Raw genomic sequence first — 24,334 nt, 5'->3', positions numbered from 1 at the left:
ACAAACTGCACTTAACTAGCTCAAATTATCCTTTACCAATTACCACTGGAAATTTATCTCACCTTTCATATATTGCAAGATCATCTTCTTTAGGGATATCTGAAAGATTGACTCCATACACGTCTTTTGTTGCTTGTACTACATTCTGGAACATAAGAAATATTCAGATGAAGAATACTGTAACAACATCCAAAGAAAGATTACCTTAAGAAAGAACTTCCTTACAAGCCAAAATATAATTTCAGAAGTGCAGACAAAAACAAATAGGTTTCTCACATCCACATCAATCATAGTTTATACATATTTTTTAAAGAAAATTATTTATTAAAAATATTAATCAACACATTTATTCAACAAGTGAAGAATTCTTGAAAGATATCATCAGCTAAAGCAACATACTAGGAGACTAAATTATATTAATAGAATATAATGGTGTAGTTATTAAATTCTGTTCTGTATTGAAACTTAATATAGAATAAAACATATTTGTTCAGAGCATGCTCCCACATTTGCTTTCACATTTCCTGCTGTCAATTCTGCAATAATTAGAAACATCAGGTTGAATAGAACTATTTTTATTTTATACATTATGCAATCATGTCAGTCAACTATAACAAGGCATCAGTGCATATGCAATAGCTCACTAACTGTGTCTACTGATTCAGTGCTAAACTGAGGGGAGTTTTCTGACAAGACACGTGAGTCAAATATAAAGACAATTTTCTCTTAGTTCAAAATGATTCAAAGTCAAAGAACTTCAGAAAGGTATGTCCTGACCAGAAGAATAAATGCATTTTTATTAATGTCTCAGAGATGTGAACAGAAAGGAACCAATTTTTGAGTTCCCCAGATATTAAGGAATGGCATGAATTAACAATGTAAATTATTACTAAAATTCAAGCATGAAAACGTGCTAATAAATTGGAATATATTTCTTCTTATCATTACTAAAAAGTCAGAATACTCACCCAATTTTAAAGCCATTGAAATTCAATGTTTCAAATCACACTTTGTGTTTACATACACCTTTCATTTAAGCATCTTAAAAATCTAAAAAAGATATCTTAGGTCTGAGTGCTGAAGTGTGTTCAAAACAGAGGGAAAAACTGATGTGACATAAATTATGCAATAGTAGGAATCAAGAATAACATTTCAACTTGGATTTTTGTTTAAAAAACCTATATACAATGTGATTTACTGGAGAACAGGTACTCTGTTATTCAGAGATAATGGAAAACTTTTAGATAAAATACCTTGTATAAATACAAATAAATAAATGTGCTTGTACTGGCTTAGGAAGAAGACACTATTGAAGGCTGAAAAATCCATTATCTGAGAACACACAACCCTAGGGTAAAGACTGAATAGAATCAAAATTTGAATCGAGGCAAAAAAAAAAAAAGGCAGTGTAATTGTCTGTTGCCTATCAGGCACTAGATTTATGCTAAGGTCGTAAATACTCAATTTTCTTCAGAAGTGATAACATGCACAATCCTATAATCATTTAAATTAGCTGTGGCTTTAAAAAAACCAACCCTGCTGGACAACATAAATATTTTCCAAATTTCTATAGTATACATTAGCATAACCTTTTGCTACGATACTTTCAATGGTATCCATGACGGATATCTACAAGAAAGAATTTGAAGAACTATTACATGAACTAATAAAATAGATACTTCCATAATTTTTTATACAACTCAGTATTTTCATTAAATTAGCACCCAAGGGATTCCAACAAAATGGGAGTTATGCTAGGGAAAAAAGATTAATAGCCCACAGCTGCAAATGTACATTCTTTCCACCTGACTGGGCAAATGCAATTTATTTCACTATTTTATTCACTGCCATTATCTGCAACCTTAGTAGCAGTAATAGCATAGGACCTGTGTGGTAACATTATCATGCACATTTTTGAAGTTAGTTAATTCTTTTTTTTTTAATGCCAGACCACATAATTATGGGACAGCAATTTAAAAGTGTTCACATAAATCAGGTTGAAATTTAGACGAAATGAACATTAATTTACAGTTCATTGACCTAAGCAAGTGGCATTGTCCAAAAGGAATTGTCTTGTCATTCCAAGAGGTGGTTCTCAGGACCTCAGGTTCATACTATGTGTCCTTCAGGGGGTTTGCTCCAGATAAACTCCCATGGACTAAATATTGATTAAGTAGGTAGATCAAGTACATTCCTGGAGAAAAGGAATCATTTGCATGCTCCGAGGGCACCTAATGATGTGTGCCAGAGCACAGTAACAGACAATAATCAGACATGCACTACTGCTCTGAATTAACACACTAATACAGGTGCATTTTAAGCTATGTAATGACCTGAATACCTTTCAAATGCCATAGGTTTCTGACAGTAGTTTTCTTTTTTTTTAATGTTATTTTCCTTTGTGTTTCACTATTACATGACAAGAAGAACAGAAAAGGTTAAGAAACAGTTGTACTAATATCTACACAAAAAAATTACACTGGAGACCTTTGTCACTAAAGTTCTCAGTGCTTTACTTCTGACTGTTCTATAATGCTTTTTAAAGGGAATGTGAATTTTAAGTTTTCTTGCCTAACACAGTAATTTCTTACCTCTGTGATTTTTGTATTGTCTCCTGTATCAGTCACCTTTACAGGAGTTGAACGTTGAGAAACTGCACCTTCATCTTCTTTATCTGTCCCAGAATCATCTTCAGAACTACTTGACACTGCTTCCTCACTTGGGGGTGGAGGAGCACTAGCAGCTGTTTTGCGCTGCAGCACAGTTTCTTCTCTATTATTTTTGTTCCTATTAGGAAAGGCAGTGTGTATTTATGAAATCAGCAAGATATTAGCAATGAATATTTAAAATTCCTAATCTTGGTTACAATCTTTCCAGGGAAATAAGTTTTAACTTCTGAGGCAACTTTTTTACTCATCTTTAAAATCTCTGATTGATTTGTCTTCTTCCATCTCTTCTTATTCCAGAGCATTTAAAGAAAGCCCAAAGGATTCTGTCAGCTTTTCTCCACTAATTCTCTGATTCTTTACTTAAATCCCTCCCCACAAACTGAATAAATAAAAAAGAATAAAAATTAATTGAGATATCACATCTTTGGTTTTGATCTTGGAAAAAGTTACACTTTCTGATTAATAACAATATCCACTCCAATATCTTCCTTAATCTTGGTTCCAAATCTTAATGGTAATGTCACTTTTTTTCCTTTATTTTCCATATCTCTCTCCTCAATTTAATTCTTTAATCAGCAACATTTCTTGGTGCAGTATGTATTTCTCACTCAAGAAATTCTAGTCAATATAAAGGCCTTATTTATAAGAACCCTTCAAGATACAGCATCCCTATGTAAGCAGGCTAACACTGGATTTATTTAACTGTATGCACTCTGAAAGTTACACATTACTTTGCCCATCAGATATCATATCAAACTTATGTACTCTGCATCTCTCCTACTGGCCACAGAAGAGCACTCAGTTGCAACTTCCTCTCAGACACTGTCACAATCTTTCAGGGAAGGCAGTTAATGAATAGACATTAATGATGGAATAGACAGTTTATGGACAAATCTCTGGAAATAGGGAAGGAACATCTCTTCTTTGCTGCAGTGACTGTTCCATGTATCACTGACAGACAGTGTGTCTCATTCTAAAGGAGGACAGCAGCATGCTAAAGGTTGGGAAAAGAGCTCCTAGATTGATGCAAATGCTATTTGGAGATGCAGGTCTAGTGCTCTCATCAGCACCACTTGAGCCCTAGTGGAGCACACTATGACAGTTACAGAGGCTGCCTCTTGAAGTGAAACTCACACAGCAGTTTATCCCTGTACTAAATTAGCTACACTTCATATGCTTAAGGAACACGTATAAACACGTAGGAGAGTCCTTCAAAGGTTCTGATCTGAGAGCATACCCCACCCCCAAAGACATTATTGTATCAGAAATAATCTTAGAGCTGGAACAAATGCCTTGGGGAAAATAACACCATGGGGCATTTGATTTCTGACTCAGCAGAACCTGACATTTCCTTGGACTGAAATGTACAGAAAGTTATAAAGACATAAGCATTCTTTTTAGGGAAAATAAAGGGATTTTTCCCTACTTTTCTAGATGAGGTGAAGGTCACAAGAAAAGCAGTCCTTTCTGAAAGCTAAAGAATGGAGCAAGAAGCCAAACTGGTAAGAGTGTTATCCTCACCCCACTCCCAACATGTACCCAGCCAAGATCTAAGTCTCCTTGGGACCTGAATGCCTACAGACAAAAAGAGATGACCAAATTTCCTTCAGAAATGTCTTAGATCAGAAGATGATGACAAATGAGCAAGGCAAAGGTACTGCCTTTTGCAAGGCTAAATATGGGTGAGGTGCAAGAGTGAAGCCATGTTTTACCCTACAACACAGTCAGTGAAGGGGAAGCCTTATAAGTGATACACAGAGAGTCGTGGAATGTGGCTTTGATGGAGCTGATTCTCTGTCCCACATCAACCCCTAAAAATCACAGCAAAGACCTTGAATAGAAGTGCCTGAAAAAATTATATCATGGTCAACTATTTAATGGAGTACCTGGAGACAAATTAGTCCAAAATCTGATATTTTATCAAATCGGAAGTATAAAGCTTATCCTCAAAATACTCATAAACTCAAATTCTTAGCAGAGACAAACTGTGTAACACTGAACATTCTTCCTGTTTTTTCCCAGGGAATCAGTAGCACAAAATGAGGTTCTACTGGTGATAAGCATAGTCTACTCTCAACATTTATTTACAATGAGACTCTCAGGACAAGAGCACACGAGAGTCCAATGTTCTAGTGTTTAACAAAACAGCAAGTTTTCAGAGGAACTTATAATGCTGTGACAGCACAGGAACTACTGACAAAAGGTTTCCTTAATATGAGCTACCAAAGAGAGAATTAATTCAGGAAAATTCTGCACAGCCCTTGTGGGACACAGCAGTGGAACAAAGAGAGTAACAGAGCAGGTCCAGGATGCAAAAGCAGCTAAATGAAGCATTCATTTGTCCCTGCGAATGTTGCTGGATTGTTTTATATAATTTTATCCATAAATATTTTAATAACATATTTTATCAAAGACTATGCTGAAATTGGCATTTATTGCTGTTTCAGAATATGCACTATTTATGAAAAATTAATCATTTTTTTAAAGACAACAAGAAAATATGCACCGCTGTCAACTCCAATAGAGAACAGAGTTGACACTACGATGAAGAGATGATCAAATTTTAATAACTTCTGTATATTATTGATAAAATCTTCTCATGAATTTCACTTTGAGGAATCAGAGAAAACAGAAAATATTAAACAAGTCAAATTAAGAATTCCTAGTGTCAAATAAAAATCTCAAATTAGATGTGATTTTCAAAGTGTACAATTCTGCAGTATAACATCAATGAATTTTTTATTTCCCATGTAACATTGAATATTCTTCACAGACTCACACATAAGAGTTTATATATTTTCATTACAATTTCACTACTATTAAACCAGAACAAAATTTCTGATTTCAGACTTACCCCAACACAGATTTTCCAGTTTCATCAGGTTTACGAACAGTGAATGGACTTGGATCAATGCCCACATTCTTAGGCATAAAATCTCTGCCAAAATAGAAGTGTTTATGAACAAAGTGCAACACGTAAGTTTTTTTAATTTTCTGGAAGAGCCACCTCTAACATCTACCTGGGAACTAAAGAAAAAGAATCATCATAAAGAGATATCAAGTTCTAACTTTATCATTTCAAGTTGATGTACATATAACCTAGGTATTTAAAAAGCTTTCAGTTGCATTATTTAGTTCCATAAAACATCTGCAAGTATCACCACTTGCCAAAGATGCTACAGCATCATGCTCCATTCCTGTGCTGAAGAGGCCTGGTAACTCAGGGCTACATAGATTGCTTTCAAAATGCTGCCAACACACAAACTGGGTCAAACAGCTACATGAAAAATAATCTGCCTGGAAATCTTTAGCCAAACCATGATTCAGGTTATGCTCTGAATAGCCAGCTGACTGCTGCCAACAAAAAAAAAACCCAAAATATCTGACCAGCTGTGAGAACCAGTTGAACTGAAGAAAACAACTGCAAAACAAGAGCAGAACAAAGAGAAAACAATTGTTTTGAAAGTAGCTTCTGTGATCTGAATCAACAGAGAAAAGTTCATGTCTCATGCATCAACTGCCCAGACACTAGGCACTCCATAATAAAAAATAATTGGATATCTAATTGCTATTTTTATGGATTTTTTTAAAGAGTAACATTTCCATGTAGCATTGTGATTTAGTTTCAAGAACTTTGCTAAATTTGAAATGACACATATTTAACCTAATAAATCAAATGCATATTTAATTCACACCACATCAACTTCCATTCAAGGATTTAAGAGTCACAAATCATCCCAATATACCTTGTAGAATTGGTCATTGCCAAGCAGAAGGTCTCATCAAAACTGCTCAACTCATATGGCCTAAAGAACTCATTGTGTATATCAATTTCCTCATCATATTTGTGGAATTTCTTCACTGTCAACTTGCGTCTGTTTTCAGCACATGTCACTGAGGGGGAAAAAAAATCTTTTTACTAGCAATTACTGACTCTTGCAAAAATCTAATCAAACAGTAGCCTGCTCACGTAGCCACCATCCCAGTCATATCCTCTCTGAGACAAGGAAATATGACATGAAGAAGATGCATTGCACATCTTTAATAAATATGCATTAACAGCCACTGTAATTTGATTTCATTTCATGATGACAGTTCTTAATAAAATATGCTCCACAGCACCCCAGAGAAATAAGGCTATATTGTGTCAACTGTGACAGGAATAGGACCACCAGCACAGACTATAAATATATGCTAATATACAAGAAAAAAAAAATTAGTGTGCCCTGGGTCATAAACATGAAGCTCAAGTTTTAGTCACTCAGGTAGCTCTTGCAACCTGCAATTGAAAAATCATATCTCCTTGGAGGGGGCAGGGGGTGGAGAAATATTTAAGAAACCATTATGGAAACATGCTTTTTTCCAGATTTGGGATATAAATTAAAAAACATTTGTGACTAAAACTTCTTTTTCAAGACACTCTGCAAGGCAAGGAGCAAATATAGGTCCTACCTTCATCAAAAGGAAGAGGTAAATGCTTTAGCACACCTGTAGTCCACCAGTAAGTGTAGCTGTACAGGAAAACGAGAAACACAACTGATACAGGAGATTGGATCTTGTACCTAACCTATCCATCACCCATCCACACAGTGTCACTTCAGCAAACATTGCTGAATTGGAGGGAGGATTTCAACAGGCCCCTGTCCAATTACTTTGCTCTTAAATCAAGAAATTTAAACACACAAAACTCAATACAGATATGGACAGAAGAGTGGTTTCGTTTCATTAACAAATACATTTCAGGTGCCCAAATCTACAGCACTGAAAATTAATGTATTAATGTCTTTGTACATATCAAAAGTATTTATGTATTTCTCTTCTTCTGGTCATTGGAGGATGGGAGGAGTGAGGGGAAGGCATCCCCTCACAGATATTATTCAGATCCCAAAATTTAGTAAAAACGTATGAAGAGGTGAAGGTCAATGGTAATAAGATTGGATGACTGTCAAAGCAGCTGACTTCTATAGAAAGAAATATTTGATGTAACAGCTGTCATAAGTCTGAGAGCTGTTGGCATATCTAACAGCAAAATTCAAGCCCTGCTGGAAGCTTATTCAGGATTTCTGTAAAACAACAAAGGAAGTGAAACAACATTCATAAAACAAAGCACGTTTTAGCTTTCATTCATGTTTACACATTTTTATTGTCTCTTCTCAAATATACTTTAATTTCTTCTCTGATTTATTCTGATAGTTTCTTCTATTTCATTACATGGAATGAAAACACAATTGTCTTCATTGATTTTTATTTCAAATACTTGTGTATTCACAATACTGTGAGGGCTGTAATCAGTATTAATGTGGTTATCTCCTACTCCTGTCAATGTAGCCATCTGCAGCAGACACAATGGGCATATTCCCATGGCCAGGGATAGGCTTGTTAGTGGGATTTAGGAGATGGTACAGGACAGGCAGGAAAACACACTTCAGTTCCAAGAACTGTGTATATCCTAGACAATAAGGAATGAGTTATGCCTGGTGGCCCTGCCTCTTCTCAAAGTACCATGCTAGTAAGCAATTTTTTCCAGTGCCTTCAGAAATGATGCAGATACACCCAGTTTTGTTGCCAGCATAAATGATAAGTAACATGGCAACACAAAGTCTCCTTTTCCATATTCCTTCCACATGAATCATTAGTTATATAGAAGTAAGATATGAACCTTATTAAATATCTTCCTCCTGATAAGGAGGCAATTACAATATAGGAAAAGCACAGACAGTCAAAGAAGTTTCAATGACAGGAAACATCTTCCTTCTCCTGTACCCTTGATTTCATTACAAGTGTTGTTATTTCTTTTGCTGCTGTGCCCAAGGAATCTAAAAGAGCCACTACACAGGCAGGGAGAAGTTACACAAAGAACTTGTCAAAATGTTGGTAGAAACAAAAAATTACTTAGAGAATTTTTTCACAGATTTATTTCACCTAGTTATTACAGGAAGGTGTCATTTTATTCACATAATGAAACATCTTGATTGTACATTATAACTACTCAGAAGAAATTCTGGTTTGAATGAAAGGTAAAAAATAATTAACAAGCAAATGAAGAGTACCAATATTTCTTTTTAATATTCCACCTCATTTGAGAACAGTATGTGCGACAAATAAGAGATGGACTGTTTTAACAGAGTAACAGATGAAAGGGAGACAAGAACATTTGCATATTTGCTATATATCAGCTGAATTAATTTTAGACATACAATAATGTTCAGAATGAGTAGTTGAGAAAATTAATATTGCATGTTTAATGTGTGCCTGAAATAGCACTTGGTTTCATGGCTCATATAAGCTACCTTTAAGAGAAGCCTCAGGAGACAATACAAGAGGACAGAAATTCACAAAGAGCCATATCATGTACCAGCTGCTGCGACAGGTTAACAGAATAAGCAGCCAACAGGGGCTGATCACACTGGTTAAACACTTGCAGTTTTGCCCAGACAAAAATCTAAATGCAGGTATTCAGATCTGCCATTTGTACTAAAGGGCTTTACAGCTCACAAAATGAATAAAGATAAAACCAGCCAAAATCCTAAGAGACTGTTTAGTTGACAAGTTGAGTACTGTCTGTTTTGTTAAAATGGATTTTTTTAAAAGCACAGTATTCATAGTCTTCAAAATATCGTTTCCCTCTGTGAAGCAATTGAATTACTTTAAAATTTTATACTTTATTATTTCTGCTTATTGCCAAAAAAACTACAGTGGGATGCAAATGAAGAAAAATAATCTTAAAACAGGCTAGACATAGGCTAAAAGGAAGGCAAAAAATCATGGGTTTTTTGTATGGACAGCTGCAGACTAAGTGAAGTACACAGAAAAAGAAATGTTATCCTTTTCATATAATCTCAAATTCAACCATTAATAAATCTGAAAATTAAGAATGCACCCATATATTAATGAAACTGTAGTAACTGTACTTCAGTACAACACTGAAGCATTTCACACTGAAGGATCGAGTTTCATATAAAATTAAACTTCCTGTGGTATTCCTGTGGTATTTTTAAGTACCACAGGAAATTAACATACTGAACAAATCCTTTGAAACACCAACATTCAGCATTTTATGGTAATCTCTTGAAGGTGTTTTTAAGATTTTGTATAAACTTAAAAAACAGTAAGCAAGTTTTTGACAGGTTGACCTAATTATTTGATTAGCAATGTGTGTTTTTTTATAATGTATTAGAGCAATACCAAATAAAACAAAAAATAAAACAGCAAAATACCTTTGCCTGGTGTGTGACAGACTGAGGGAGTTCTTGTGATGCAAATAAAAATCAGTGGGAAGTTCCCAGAGATGTGGCTTTCCTTCTGCAGGCTTGAACACTCCCAGAAAGAGATTGATAGAATCCTGCCTGTCTGCATCTGTAAGACAAGAGGCACACTTCACACCAGGAGCACTGCACAGCTCAGGCCCATTCAAACACACATTCAGTGCTTCTCTTTGCTCCTGAGAGACTGGGTGTGTGTCCTATGACTGCTGCAGGGCCCTCTGGGCTTCAAGCAGCACCATGGAACTTCATTGACAGCAGAGCTGCTACACTGCAGGGCACGTGGGGCTGGTACCAACGCTGCCCCTTCCCTTGGCTTCTCCCTCAGCAGCCCAGCCTTGGCAGAAGTCAGACCTCACACTGCAACTCTGTCTCCCACATGTGTGCATAAAGCACATGCATGGATTAAGGCATGTTTCAAGAAATCTGACATACCTTAGCAAATTTACTGCAGCCTAAATAACTGAAAAATGATGAAATTAAACAATATCCATACAACACAAGTTTCCAACAAAACATACAAATGATGAATTCTTTGGGATTTTCTTGCCAATACATAGTAAAATGATTAAATTTCATAAACACCTTTTAGTAATTTGGACTTGTTCCCTGTTGGTTTAAACCATTAATTTAGCTTGTCATAGTCTAAGCTCCACCAAATTATCACTCAATATGTGTCTTACTTTTTCTCATTCTTACAGCTTAATTAGTAGTAATTATCCTCAGAGCGTTGAGGTCAACAGATGAAAACACTTTCTTATAAGACTAGATTATTTTTAGATTCATGTATTTTCAACGGTAGACAAGCAGTAAGGTGTGGCTGAGAGATTTATTTAGGAAGCAGTGATAGCAGGCCTTTTTCAACCCTGCTCTGAATCTTATATACTGTATGACCCCAAGCAAATCACTAAAATTTTCTGAGTCTGTTTAATTCAGGTACATAAAATACACCAGTATTAAAAAAATTTTTCTTGGATCAGAAACACAAGGAAATGCTGATTTATGAACTAGCTAGCCCTCAGATTTTTATTTGCATTTTAAAGCATATATGACTAATAGCAACAATAATAAATGCAGTACAGCAAATCAGCACCTTGTTCTAAAACTGTTTCCTTTTTCTCTGCTTTCTTAGAAAACTTAAAGAATAAAATGATCTCTCTTATGTGCCACATTAACAAGCTAGTTGTTGCCCTCTGAACAGGCAGTGTAGGACAGTGAACCTTTAAATTTCATTGAAACAAATATTTTAAAACTCCATACTAAAAATGCAACAAAGTAAATATGACATTGAATGCTACATTTCAACAATGTCATCTTCAAACACAAGGAATGCATACAGCACCAAAAATATTTGCCTCAGATGGGATCAAACACCAAAATCCTAAGTAAATCGGGGAAAGTATGCAGCACCTTTAAGAAAATATCACTCAAAGACAGTATTGACTTTAGTAAAGACTAATGTTTATTTGTGTAGTTTCCTACAAGTTCATTGAGATTATGAGATGGACTTTATTTATTTCTCAATCTTTTCTTCTTTTTGTAACATCCTTTTTAGAACAATTTTTTTTATTACTAGAAGACATGCATATCATGACTATACTTGCAAGCAGACCACAGCCCAGATGTAGACCTAGAACTTTGCTCAGGCTTCTACCTAACCATTTCAGTAGCTAGCATAAACAGCTCAGAGATTTGTTCCATCTTCTATGTCACAGTACAGGTGACACTGTAAGTGTGCTACCTTTGGCTCAAAAGAATTGATGAAGCCAGACTTTATTGCCAATGCAAATAATAAGAGATCACATCACTGAAATAAACAAGTTCTCTATTTCCCATTTAGTTTGGACAAATGATACACAAATTACGTGGTTTACGTTCATAAAAGTTACTCTGAATGGTATGCTCTCAACATTGTTATATATACAAAAGCAATAATTTCAGCCAAAGAAAACAGATTACTGAAGTATTTCTAGCCATTGTCCAACTCACTGTTTTAAAATTCAGAGTCTCTAAATAATTGCAGTGTGCTAAGACAAAGAAAAAAAATGTACTTCCACCCCTGGCTATGCAACTTTTGTGAAAAAGAGTAATAGAGGACTGACAGAATATTTACAACACAGTAGCATTCAGTGTTTGCACTTCTGACATGTCTTAGATCGCCCTTTGATCATTCTTTTAGATCTTTTGCAAGACTTCTAAACACACCACAGGTTTGGGATTTTTAAATTTTTCATAAAATAAGGCTCAGCATTTTTCAAAGAAGTTTTCCCTTAGTAATGTTGCCCAGAAGAAAGTAGAACATTCAGTGTTCAACTAATGAGTAACATGAGCTAATAAAGCAATAAGTTAATATTTTACAGCTTACTTGAATAAAAAAACTAGATTTTTACTTGGTTTTTTAATTTAATTTTGTCTTTTCTACCACAGATTTAACAGTTTGTAGCTCCTATTTACACAAAACAATTACACACATTACAGCTTTCTTTGTTTTGAGCTCTCAGAAACAACACAAGAAATACTCCACATGAAGCCTTCCCCTTGTGTTAGATTTGCCAGTTTCCTTATATTTGCTGAAGTCATTGTGTCCACCTTTTTAAAACTCTGCAACACCTACCTGCTCCTCTACTGATCTACAAATGTCACTGACAGATGCAGTGCAACATCTGTGCATTTTCTAAATAAAGGGCTGCATGCTACAACACAGGATAAATAAATATATCATCAAATCAGAATACCTATTTGAGATGTTATAAAATTATTTGGAAATTATAGTATAGAGGAACTCTGCCATAAGGTCATAGTGTAGATTACTGAAACATCATGAGTAAGATGTTTTGCAAACAATGGCCTGAAAGAAAGCACTTAAATTTACCTGAGAAAGCATTACTGTAGTATCTTGAGAGTGTTTGCATAATATCTTTGGAATGCTGAGTCCATGGAGCAATCTTTCTGTAGGTTTTTACTCTGTGGACAAGCTGAGAGCCTCCATACTGCAGAGAAAGTGTGTCCCCATGATCTTCATATAATTCTTCAAATAATCTGAAGGAAAAGCAAAAGGTGTAATTTATGAAACTTCTAAACAGAATTTTAAAAGAGAAAATATAATAAAGTCTTTCTGCAAGTGCAATACAATTTCTTTGCCTTTATTCAGATAAATATGCGAAAATTGTATTCAGACATAATAATTACTAAGAAGGTTTAGACTTTGAGATTTTCATTACTTCTTAATATAAAAGAAGAGGTTTACACAGAGTATGCAGTTCTGTAGATTCAGGAAGACTAACATGTCCTACTACTTAATGGGGAGAAAATAAACAATATATCTTCACTAAGCAAGACATGTTTAATACACTAAAAGGGACAGAACATATCAGTGTCTCAAGGCTACATCTTCTGTTAAGTACACCAGGAATGAAGTTAGCATAACCTTCCAAAAATCTCTGCAGTTACAGATGACTCAAAGGTACAAAATGAATAAACATGACTTGCAAGGAAAATGGAGGCTGTCAGGTAACATTTGCTGGAGCTGGAAAATCTTGATGTAAGCAGAAAGCAAAAAGAATTGGCTAAGAATTGACTTGAACAAGGAGAGCTGGCTAAAAAGTCCTCTGGCATCAAGAAGTTGACACTATCCAAACTGGGACTAGTTAAAATAGCAAAAATTAAACAAGTTTCCTATCAATGACAAAAACAAGACAAAAAGAGGCTATCTTAAGGAGATGGTGCTCAGTCTAAAACATAAGAGACTGGAAAGTACTTCTCAGAAATGGAGACTATGGCTTTGCGTGAGCCAAACAACAACAAGGATGATATTTTGCTAAAAAAGACTGGCAGGTTAGTTAAGAGGCAAAAAACCCCCAAACCAGAACAAAATAAGCCCTGACCCGTCCCCAAAACAGAAAAGCAAACCCAATCATTAAACCTGTTGGAATGTGTTTCACATCAATACAGGGAGACAAAGTAACTCAGGCATCTACATGTAATAACTGCAGAGCAAAAAAGTCCTTGGGGAGTGAAAAGGAAGATAGAAACAAACAAGAAAATAATTTATTTTTTTAAAAAGCACCAGAACAAGACAACAAAAGCATTCCCCTAATAAAGTTTCCAACAAAAGGGACAGTATTGCATATGTAACCTAGCAACCATCTGACTGAAGTTCTCCTGGAAAGGAGCTGGATGAAGAACACTTATCTGAGCAGCAAATCCATTTCTGCAAAAACTAAATAGCTGTCCAGCAAATCTTCTGTCCAAGGTCAAGTACAAAAAGATCAATTAGAAGGAAACACCTGCTAAGTAACTTAAAAAAAAACCGAAAGAAAAACCCCAAAACAACAGACAAAAAAAAACCCCAAAGAAATAATCCCAAGCCCAGTTGCCTCCACAGACATTGTTCAGAGAGCACAATATGATGTATGAGCATCTCATTTGTTTCTTTGGGTTTGGTGGGTTGGTTTGGTTTTGTTTGACCAGTAGCCCCAGGAGGCTGCACAGCAACTGGTATTGGCAGCAGGAATTATTTATTCCCAGAGGTAAACGTGCAGCTCCCAGCACCTGGGACATGCTGGATCAGAGGCACAGCCACTAGTGGGTGCTCTCCCTGCCACCAGGCAGAGGCCAGGAGGCACCCACCTGCAGAGTGAACCAACATGCTGCAGGTGAGGTGGTTTGTGCAGCACATACCAGCTCCAGGCACCAGGCAAGTGCTGGAAACTAATGGGAAAAAAGAGGAGGAGCTGAAGGTATATCTCAGGTGAAGGGGACTGAAGCACAACTACTTGTGGTTTCTGAATACAAGTTAGGTCTCCATGCTCTAAAACTATCAAACCACTAGTTAAAATCAGCAATGAAGCCATAAGTTTCATAATCACAACAACAGCTTAAAAGAATTAAAGCCAAGCCCCTAAAGACCCCTACATTAATTTCTGAAGCATGTGTACAAGTTAAGCAGCTTAGTTTACCCTTAACCCCAAAGCATTTCAATACAAATGCTGGGTTTTCATAAAGAGTTTGAGGATGCTTGTATAAATATCATTGACGCCTGATCTGAAAGAACAATTTTGCTGAAAAACTTTTCTTCAATAAATCAAAAACTATGAAATCTTCCCAAAGAAAAAGTAGGAAATAGCAAGGTAAGATGTACTTATGTACAATTACCAGTTTGGCCTTCTCCATGAAAGTATGTATTTACTTCAGTTCTCACTCTCAGTCAGCATTTTGCCTCAAGCAATTGAAACAAGTGTAAAAGACTGGGGCAGAGGTTTTCTTAAATTATTTCAAGGGAAAACACATCTCTTTAAGTTTAGGCATATAAAAAGAATGAAGTCAAGCATTTATATCATAAGACTGATTAATATTCTTTTCCAGAAGATCGAACTTTCAGCATGGCAGGATTTTCTCATGATTTCAAATACCAAAGATGTTTTAAACATGGACAAATAAACATGAAATCATTCCAGCAGACATAACTGTATGCTTCTTCTACATGGACATAATTCTCCATAATCTCTTAACTCAAAATTAACAATTAAAACCATGAAACACTCTTTTAATCTATCTTACCTCACAGCATCTGTATCAAATTGTAAATTTGGTTTATCAATCAGTCCCAATGAATACAACTGGTAGGCCAAAGCACATTTCCCCACCATAAACTGGGCTGTGTTAGTGCGATCTAAACAGTCCACACAGTTGGTTCGAAGGACTCCAGTCTGGTGAAGCAACCCAAATAAAAGATTTATCTTAACCAACAAATTACTACAGTCATGATTATTACTTTTTTGCTACTAGCTAAGTCTTATCAAATCTCAAATTATGTCAAATTGTATCTGCTCTGCTGTTTATCTGCCCTCAATAAACATATCCCAGTTATCAGCTAGTACAGGAATGGTCACATGCTCTCTAACTTACAAGAAACACAAAAGTGTTATGAATGGCAAGTCAAATCTTAAGAATATGCCCTGTGTTCAGAGTATGTAACCCTAACATTCAGGTGTAAATTTGATATTGTATGGTTTCAAGTTTAGTCAGTACTTTTCTGACCTTAAAGGAAGACATGTTTCGAGTTTTATTTTCTTTTAGTGCTGGAAACTGTAACAATGTACCGAATATTCAGCACTGGTGCAAATGTCAGTAGCCCATGTTCATGTCTATGAATATGTTACCAGGGTTAAGTATGTGCTTATTCCTCACTGCTTCTGTAGAACATTTTATGACACAGTGCTAAAATGCTGCTGGTTTAACTTTCACAGCACTGATAACACTACAGACTGAACAGTAATGGAAACCAGTTTAAAATATAAGCATTTCTCAGACTAAGTCCAGCAAAGATACAATTCCAACACCACAAGGTTTGGGGGTACCATGCAAGAACTTAAGGCCCTAATTCCCAATTAGATTTCTAGGAATGACAGCCATAATAATATGTACTATAAATATCAATTTAAGAGCAGTCTGTGAGTCACCAATCAGGCATTCAAGTGAAATGATTCACTGTTCTTTGGAAGTGCTGACCTACATCACTATGAACTAAAGAAGTATATTTTAGTACCTGCAAGCGACCAGTGGAAACAACACAACCTCCCAGTTCATTCCACCTGAAAAAGAAACAAAACAAAATGACTTTCAAATGATTTCATAAAATAACAGATCCTATCAGGTATTGATCTGCTCAGTGACAAATCGTTACTTCTGAATTTTCAGCAACTTCAGAGACTTCATCTGCAGCAGTCTAAGCAAATACAGTTTCTATTTAAAAAAACAAAGTTTTATATTTTGTATTTATAAAACCATAAAATCCACTGGTTAACAACAGACTCAGTAACATTTAGATTACAATTATCTTATTAGTAATCCTCAAAAGAAGTCACTTGGTAATTTCTAAATTAGTCAGTCTAAATAATTTATTAAACATAGAAATTCCAAACAGCTTTCAAAGGAATAGGTGCTATTCATTATGCATCAAATAAATTATAGATACTTTTCATCTGGACGCAAGATACTGCAGTAAGAATCTGGTCGATTTACAAAAAATCCAGTCTTCTTCACTACACTCTCTGCAATCACATTCAGTCTGTCAAGGACATTGCAAAGTTTGCTGAGGAGAGAGGAAAAAAAAGAGATAGTCAAAATATATTAATACTAAAAAAAGTCTCACTACATATAAGCTTTTTCCATAAAAAAAATTATTTAAAAACAGGCCCATATCACAGCTTGATTCATTCAACTGTAATTATGCTTATAGTTCTCTTAGATTCTACAGGACAGAAAGACTGACTATGTCTAAGCAATCTTGCTTCTTTTTGATGAAAACATTATATAAACTAGAAGAAGTAGAAGATATAAAAAACCTAAAACTCCTTTATTTTTACATCATACAGATTTTTTTCTACCAAACTTTCTGTGATTCAAAATATGAATGAGGCAGAAAAGGATGTATGATCATCCTAAATCACATTTCCTTGTTTTGTTTGGAAGCTGCTGTTTTGTTCAGTAACATTTGCTTCCATATGTGCATTTCAGTTACAAGCACTAGTATAGAAAATACTACTTCTACCTTTTAGTGTATTTGGCCATATCCCAGGGTATATATATAATTGCATGCTCTGGGGGTAAGAACTGGTTGAGATATGTCACAGCAGCAACAAGTTCTTCACTGAGAATCCTTTCATGCTTTCTTTTTTCACGTTCCTTTAGCAAAAAGAAAAGGAATTTAACATCAAAATTTTAACAACTGCATATAACCCATACATGTATGCATATATAATGGAAATCAAAAGTGGAAGCTGTAGCAACAGCAGGCAGTTCTCCATAAATAGTATAATTAAAATAAGAACAGAAAAGATAGAAAAATCTGAACATTCTAGGTTTTTAACAATCATTTGTTATTAGTAGTAAAAGTCACCTGTTTCAACTGTGCATAATCATTGGCTGAAAAATGGTATGCTGTAAGGGTAAAGAAGAAAACACAGAAATAAAAGTGGCTATGTAGATGAAATGGACAACCACAAAAGAGAAGAAAAAACACAGGGCAAAAGGGAAGCATTCCATCCTCTTGTGGAATACAGGAGGACAAAGGGAAATTCTTCTCCATTACTGGCAGGAGATGGCAAACAACAGCTCCCATCTCCCAGTCTTGCAATTATTTTTGAAAGTCAGAACTGTGTTGCCATTGCCTGAATATAACATTTATTTTCACAGAACCACCGAATGGTCTGGGTTAGAACAGACCTTAAGATCACCTAGTTCTGATCTTGCTTTGAATGGAACTATTTCAGTAGTTATCAGTGTTAATTTAAATTTAATTATAAATTTATTTGGACTTCGATCTAACAGGTAACAGAAAAATCCTGAAAAGAACAGTGAAAGATTACTGTAAGAAATCTCTAAACATGGGAAATTTTGTTTTTGAAGGCTGTAGTGGAAGCAAAGTTATGTACTATATCCTGTAGGATGAGATTTACGAAAATAATATTTCACTTGTAAGCTAATATTAGCTTTAAAACATAACCAAAATTATGCAGTGACTCTACAGAAAGAAGCTTAATATTAAAAATCAAACACATACAACTTATTCAAAATATTGTACCTTCACAAGATTCAATATAATAATGGGAGAGCCAAATCTCTGAAGCATTTGGTCAAAATGAAGAGCAGCAACGTGTGCATAAGGATCTGCTTGGTCCACTGAAACAAGCATAAATTGAAGATGATAATAAGTGAGCTGTAGAATTTCCCCTTAATAGTACTCTACACAAAAGATGCATTAATTCTCTGGTAGTAATGACACATTTAAATACTTTCCCCTCTTTTCATGTAAACACTGTTAAAAAAATATTCCCTTTGTTGAATTGCAGGCAGCTTCTTAAATTTTCATTAAATACTTATACAGAACAATTATTCTGGCCCCATTAATCTCAGCCCAGACATTTTCCACCATTTTCAACAGGTTTAATATTTTATCCACAATACTAAGATAAATGTAACTAACTTCACACACAAAGTAATACAAAGAAAGCTCACATCTTCAAACAGAAACATTTCCTATTTAATTTCTGAATGTGAAGTCTAAGATGGAGATTTTTTCCATAATTTTTTACTTTGAATTATGGCTTCACAAAGCACAAGTGAACAGACAATTTGCTCATTTTTGCAAATTCGGTTTTCACTTATTCTCTCAGATGTTCCTTTAGGACACAGCACTAACCATAATCTATCGCAAAGAATAATTGGTACACACGTGTTATAGGTGGTTTAGGCATCATAGTTGAAATATCTTGAGACCAGTACAGAGGGACAGACCCTCGAACCTGAACATAGGAAGAATAACTCCCCGCAGAAAATGACATAACTGAAGCATCATAAAGTATTTGTTCAGTTTCCACTTCATTAGCAACATCTCCCTAAACCAAACAGAAATACACAAATGATGTAGACATGACATTCAAAGCTGCATGCAGTACAGAGAATTGATCATTACAAACAGAGCACAGTTAAACTGTGAGACACTGAACCACAGTAGTGAGAGCAACACTGAAGGTTAAATTCCCATTTGTCCCTAATGAATATTACCAATTTTTTATTTCTTCCCTCAGTTTGGAAATAACATTATCTCTACGTGTAAAAAACCAAAACAAGTGCCAAAAAAACAAGTGGTAAAAAATCTAAACAATTTAGAAGTATTATATTTATTATTTTAGGAACAATTTCATTATGCCAACGAAAAATGCAATGATAGCTGTGATAATATCATCTAATAGCATAATTTACAGCCAAACCCTTAACAGCCCTCCAAACTATTTCAGCTCTTCAGTCAGTCAAGTTCAAGCTTTCATACTGGGGAGGGACAGGAGGAAACAACCCCTAAAATCATATTTGATTTACCTCACAGTTTGCTCCTCGTTTCAGAAAACGTGTTCCAGCAAATTTGCTTGATCTTCTGGCTATCAGAGTGACATATACAGGGCGGCCATATATTAACAGTTCTTGAAAGAGAAGTTAAGGTTTACCTGTCACATGCAATGTTTTGTTCACTTACTTTGTTCATGCAAAAATAAGGTCTAACAAAAGTGTATGAAACTGATAGATGTGATTTACTAAAATCGCCTTAACAGTGGTGAGTATCACTTCCAGACTTATTTTGCAACTGGAAGAGAACATTGCCCTTTCCAACAATCTGTTTTAAGAACTTTGAAAAGCAAATACATTGCAATACATCACCCACTTTTCAGAGCCTACAGAAGAGAACCAGCATTTCTATTTCATGAAATGACAATGGAGGTGAAATGGATACAAGAGACACCTAGCACTGCAAATGCTGCTTTTGCGAATACTGGGATTAAAACTTGGGAGCTCCATTTCCAGATGAAGTGTGTTGGTTACCCTCTAATTATTTGTTTGGAAAAATATACAAATTTGCAACCACTTGAGTAAAATAACTGAAACCCAGAGGCAAACACACTATTGATGCAGTGATGGCTTTTTTACAGTCTTTTTCCATTTTACTAAAACCAAACAGAATCAGAGCCTAGTGTGACTACCACTGCTTCCTCAGCGTTAGAGAGGCACAAGAAAGAGTTAAGAAGATATTTGCTCACTCCTGCAGCTGCAGGCATAATGTTGGTGGTGGTGGTCAGATCCAGCTTTGATTAAGTAAGACCACAAATGAAATAGTGGTATATAAAAGCAGATCTAGCTGTTTTTCTGAGGAGTAAGCCAATGACCAACAGTCCTACAAACATAAAAAAGCAAAATCAAATTTTGCAGACACCACTAATGTTAACATCATAACTGTTTTTGCTTCCCCAGAAATTTTAAGCTAACATGATAGTGTTGGTGAATAAAAAACAGTGTCTTTGTAATATACTAAATTCTTAACACATAACCTGACATTTCTTTGGACTCTGATATGCATTTGGACTTTTGCTTCTTCTGCTACAATGTACATAGACCCTTTTAACCATTTAAAATAGTATATAGTCAAGAAAAGAGACTTTCACACGTCCCAGTGCTCTTCACACAGCAGGGCTGAAGTTCCATCATCGTGTTCAACAGAAAGACAGTAAATACAAGAATTTCTGCAAATCTCAGTAACTAAAAAATGTTTTAGAGAAGATTAGTAGGAGAGCATTTCTATGGCAATGTCATGGTTTAAACACAGCTGAAACCAGATCAGTCAGCAATTCAGCTCTGCTTAGCTTTTCTTCCTTTCCTGAAACATCTGTGAAAAAATACAGCTGAGCCAAAAAATCCTCTCAAGTTCTTTACTACTAAGCCCCACACTTATTAACAGAGACTCACTGAAAATGCAGTCTACCTGCGATAGGATCTCTTACAATAACTATAATTCTTACTTAGAAAGTCATGAAAATAAAAGCTATAAGTATAAGTATAAAATTGAATGGTATTTATAGGACAAAGAAATAATTCAATGCTCAAACTGGGTTTTTTCAAAATTGATAAACCAAAATTCATTACAACAGTAGAAGGATACTTGATTGCCCACAGAATCCATGAATAATATACAGCAGCCAGTCACGATGAACAGCACTTCTGACTGCTTCCAGAAGCTTGGCGTTCCACACGTACTTCTCGTAAGGCTTACTGCAAATCCCAAATACACCTAGGAAGTTGTTGCAGTGAAAATGCATTAGCAATTAAGAAACAAACATACCTGCTTTAAAATCCAGGACACTGGATCTTTGTTTGGATTTTCCCTTGACTGCAACTGAGTGTAGCACTTAATTGCATCCTTGAGGTTTGCCAAACACAGATAATTCCAGGCACATGAAGTTTTATACAGCTTTTATGAGGATTTGCAGTTTTTCTAGAGTTGCCAGTCACTGCTGTGATTGAGTGCCTTCATGCAGAAGTTACTGATATACTTCAGTATTAGAAAGAGATCTCTATAGAGCAGCATCAAGGGATTTGATAACAAGGGAAATAAAGTTGTGAATTCCAGTTGAATTCCTCCATACAGAAGGACTTTATAAGCTTCTCAATTCTAGGTCACCTCTAATCACCTACAAGGTTCTGCAAGATCATGAACATCAATCCTTTTTCACACAATACAACACAGTTTTCCTAATTTGCACTAACACGAAGAAACACAGCTATTGTAGACCTACAAATTACAATTCTGTTTCTGATATATCTGGAATCAAAATCTTCTCTTTCAAATATCAGGACCAAGATGTGACAACTGTCATTGAAAGGTAGTAGAGGGAATTGAATAAATCTGAAACTTAGAAGAAAGAGGACAAGAATTCTATTGCCTATATTGTTTTCCACACTTTTTTCAAATGAAGTTTCTGACCAGACGAATTATATTGTAGCAGTATGAATGCCAACTATAGCAGAAAACTACAGCAGTCAAATGTTCTGCTGTGGGAAAATGGAGTTCTTCTCACAGATTGCAGGTGAAAATGCAGCTGTTGAACAAACTATTGCCACCTAGACCCAACCTACTGTAAGCCCAGGGAAAACTGATGTAAACAAAATATTTTCATGATGGAGTTTAGACAGTCAGCAGAAGCTGGTCACAAGCACTTAGCCAGCAATTTTTCCTCTTTTTTACTACTAGTGGCATTACTTTGGTGAGAATTTATTTTTAAATGACAGGTGGCTATTTGTTACACATATTCTATGATTATATAGGTGAGCAGCACACAGTGCTGATGGGGTCAAGGTTAGGGCATCTTAATTTCTGATTGTTTTTACAATGACAATGACATAGAAGAGATAGTGCTTTTGTAAGGAGTCCTGAGGGATCCTCCAGATTAGAGTCTTTGCAGAAGAGGAATTATTGCTCTCTTCATTCCTTATGGTCCTTTCTGATATTGCAGTATTTGATAACCAGTTGCTAGTATCTTGATATACGTGAACCTGTTACTAATATCTTTTTCCTGGAGGCATGAGGGTTTCATTCAACAGAATAAAATCCAATATTAAGAATTTCAGGAGAAAATTACTCTGGGTGTGTGTTCATGAAGAAAAAGGGAGAGAAAATAGTTTTTCTCTCTGGCTGTTCATCTTCATACTCTTATGAATACATTAGATCCGAACTGAAGGCTGAACTTTCCAACCAAAATGAGTCATTTTTCTTACATTTCTTGACAGGGGTTACTACAGTAAGAGAATGCTAACTTCATACAGTTCCTCTGTTGTCAGTATTCTCCAATATAAAACCAAAAAATGGTACTTAATCGGTTATTGCTTCCCACTCTCTTTGTAACTCATTCCTGTTGGGAGACTCAGAAGTCAGTTGAGTAATCAATTGCTGGAAAATGTCAGCATGCTCAGTCATCTTCCCCAATTGCAACGTAACTTAAAACAATGACTACAGACCTCTAGAAATCAGTGTTCACATTGAAATGTATTTGGCACTCCACAAAATCTTTTATTAACTCACAATTGTTAACACTACTGACCAACAACAGAAGACATGAATGTTTCTCAAAAGAAAACCTAAGTGGAACATAGTTTAAATGCACTCATGTCCAACAACATCAGTTTAATTAGATGAGTTTTCTTACCACTTCCACCCTGTGTTGAAAGTCCTTCATCTTCAAATATATCAAAACTCTCTTGTCGGGTCTGGGTTGTTTCAGTTTTTAATATCTCAAGTGGCATTCTCAGGACAGTAAGATTATACTGAAGGGAGTGAGACAGATCGTAGCTGTAACTGATAGATATTTAACATTTATTAATAATTGTAGATGCAGAAGAATTTTCTGAAAGCCCTTACTTTCCACCCATACTTATATTTAACACAGTACTATTTTATAGAAAAGACTTCTGAACAAGAAACACAGATCCTGATTCTAAATGGCAAATGATACAAACAATTTCCAAAAGAAGCTTTACGAACACAGAAACTGTTTACAGTTTACAAAAACTGAAAAAGTGTTTATATTCGTCTTTTAACTGAAAACTAAACATATATTTGCATGGAAGAAAAACTCACATTTTACACTGAAAAAAATCTTTCACATGCCAAAGCATGAAACACACATAAAACTTGGGTAGGTTTTATCTTCACAGATCCAGCTGTGAAAGCCTTCATTTTCCAAGAGGAAGCATCTTTAACTGACACACCTTTTGGTGACTGCAAGAGGGTTGCTTTTGGGGTTTTTTTGGTTGTTTTTTTTTTTTAAGTCTTCAAGTCTTCTTCCACTACTGCCAGGTTTACCATCACATTTCTCCCATTTTTGTGCTGTCCCAAAAATCTCACTTAATAGTAGCTGGGACACAGAAACTTGTCTTAGGTATGGCATTCATGAAACAATAAACAAGAGAACTGCAATGACTAAAAAACCCTATGAAAGACATACCCCACGTAGGGTGTATCTTAAATGAGGATCTATTTCTCTGCCTTTGCTCCTGAGTCAAGGCAAAGCTTTATTTATG

General features: G+C 35.4%; 1 protein-coding gene across 1 annotated transcript in view; it reads right to left on the bottom strand.

Moving 5' to 3' along the window:
- FIG4 (FIG4 phosphoinositide 5-phosphatase) overlaps window positions 1–24,334 on the bottom strand; it is a 49,284-nt gene that overhangs the window by 9,345 nt on the left and 15,605 nt on the right. Inside the window, exons 6-21 of the mRNA XM_063150995.1 lie at window positions 23,461–23,609; window positions 21,420–21,548; window positions 19,811–19,911; window positions 19,167–19,329; window positions 18,516–18,613; window positions 17,484–17,617; window positions 16,908–17,024; window positions 16,479–16,524; window positions 15,491–15,639; window positions 12,804–12,970; window positions 9,887–10,025; window positions 7,122–7,180; window positions 6,416–6,563; window positions 5,524–5,607; window positions 2,592–2,787; window positions 63–145 (exon numbers count right to left, since the gene is read on the bottom strand). Of these exons, the coding sequence (XP_063007065.1) occupies window positions 63–145; window positions 2,592–2,787; window positions 5,524–5,607; window positions 6,416–6,563; window positions 7,122–7,180; window positions 9,887–10,025; window positions 12,804–12,970; window positions 15,491–15,639; window positions 16,479–16,524; window positions 16,908–17,024; window positions 17,484–17,617; window positions 18,516–18,613; window positions 19,167–19,329; window positions 19,811–19,911; window positions 21,420–21,548; window positions 23,461–23,609 (1,962 nt within the window). The remainder of the gene's footprint in view (window positions 1–62; window positions 146–2,591; window positions 2,788–5,523; window positions 5,608–6,415; window positions 6,564–7,121; window positions 7,181–9,886; window positions 10,026–12,803; window positions 12,971–15,490; window positions 15,640–16,478; window positions 16,525–16,907; window positions 17,025–17,483; window positions 17,618–18,515; window positions 18,614–19,166; window positions 19,330–19,810; window positions 19,912–21,419; window positions 21,549–23,460; window positions 23,610–24,334) is intronic.

This window comes from Melospiza melodia, chromosome 3 (genome assembly GCF_035770615.1).
Source record: "Melospiza melodia melodia isolate bMelMel2 chromosome 3, bMelMel2.pri, whole genome shotgun sequence".
Classification (NCBI taxonomy): Eukaryota; Metazoa; Chordata; class Aves; order Passeriformes; family Passerellidae; genus Melospiza; species Melospiza melodia.
This window is presented reverse-complemented; position numbering and strand designations above follow the sequence as displayed.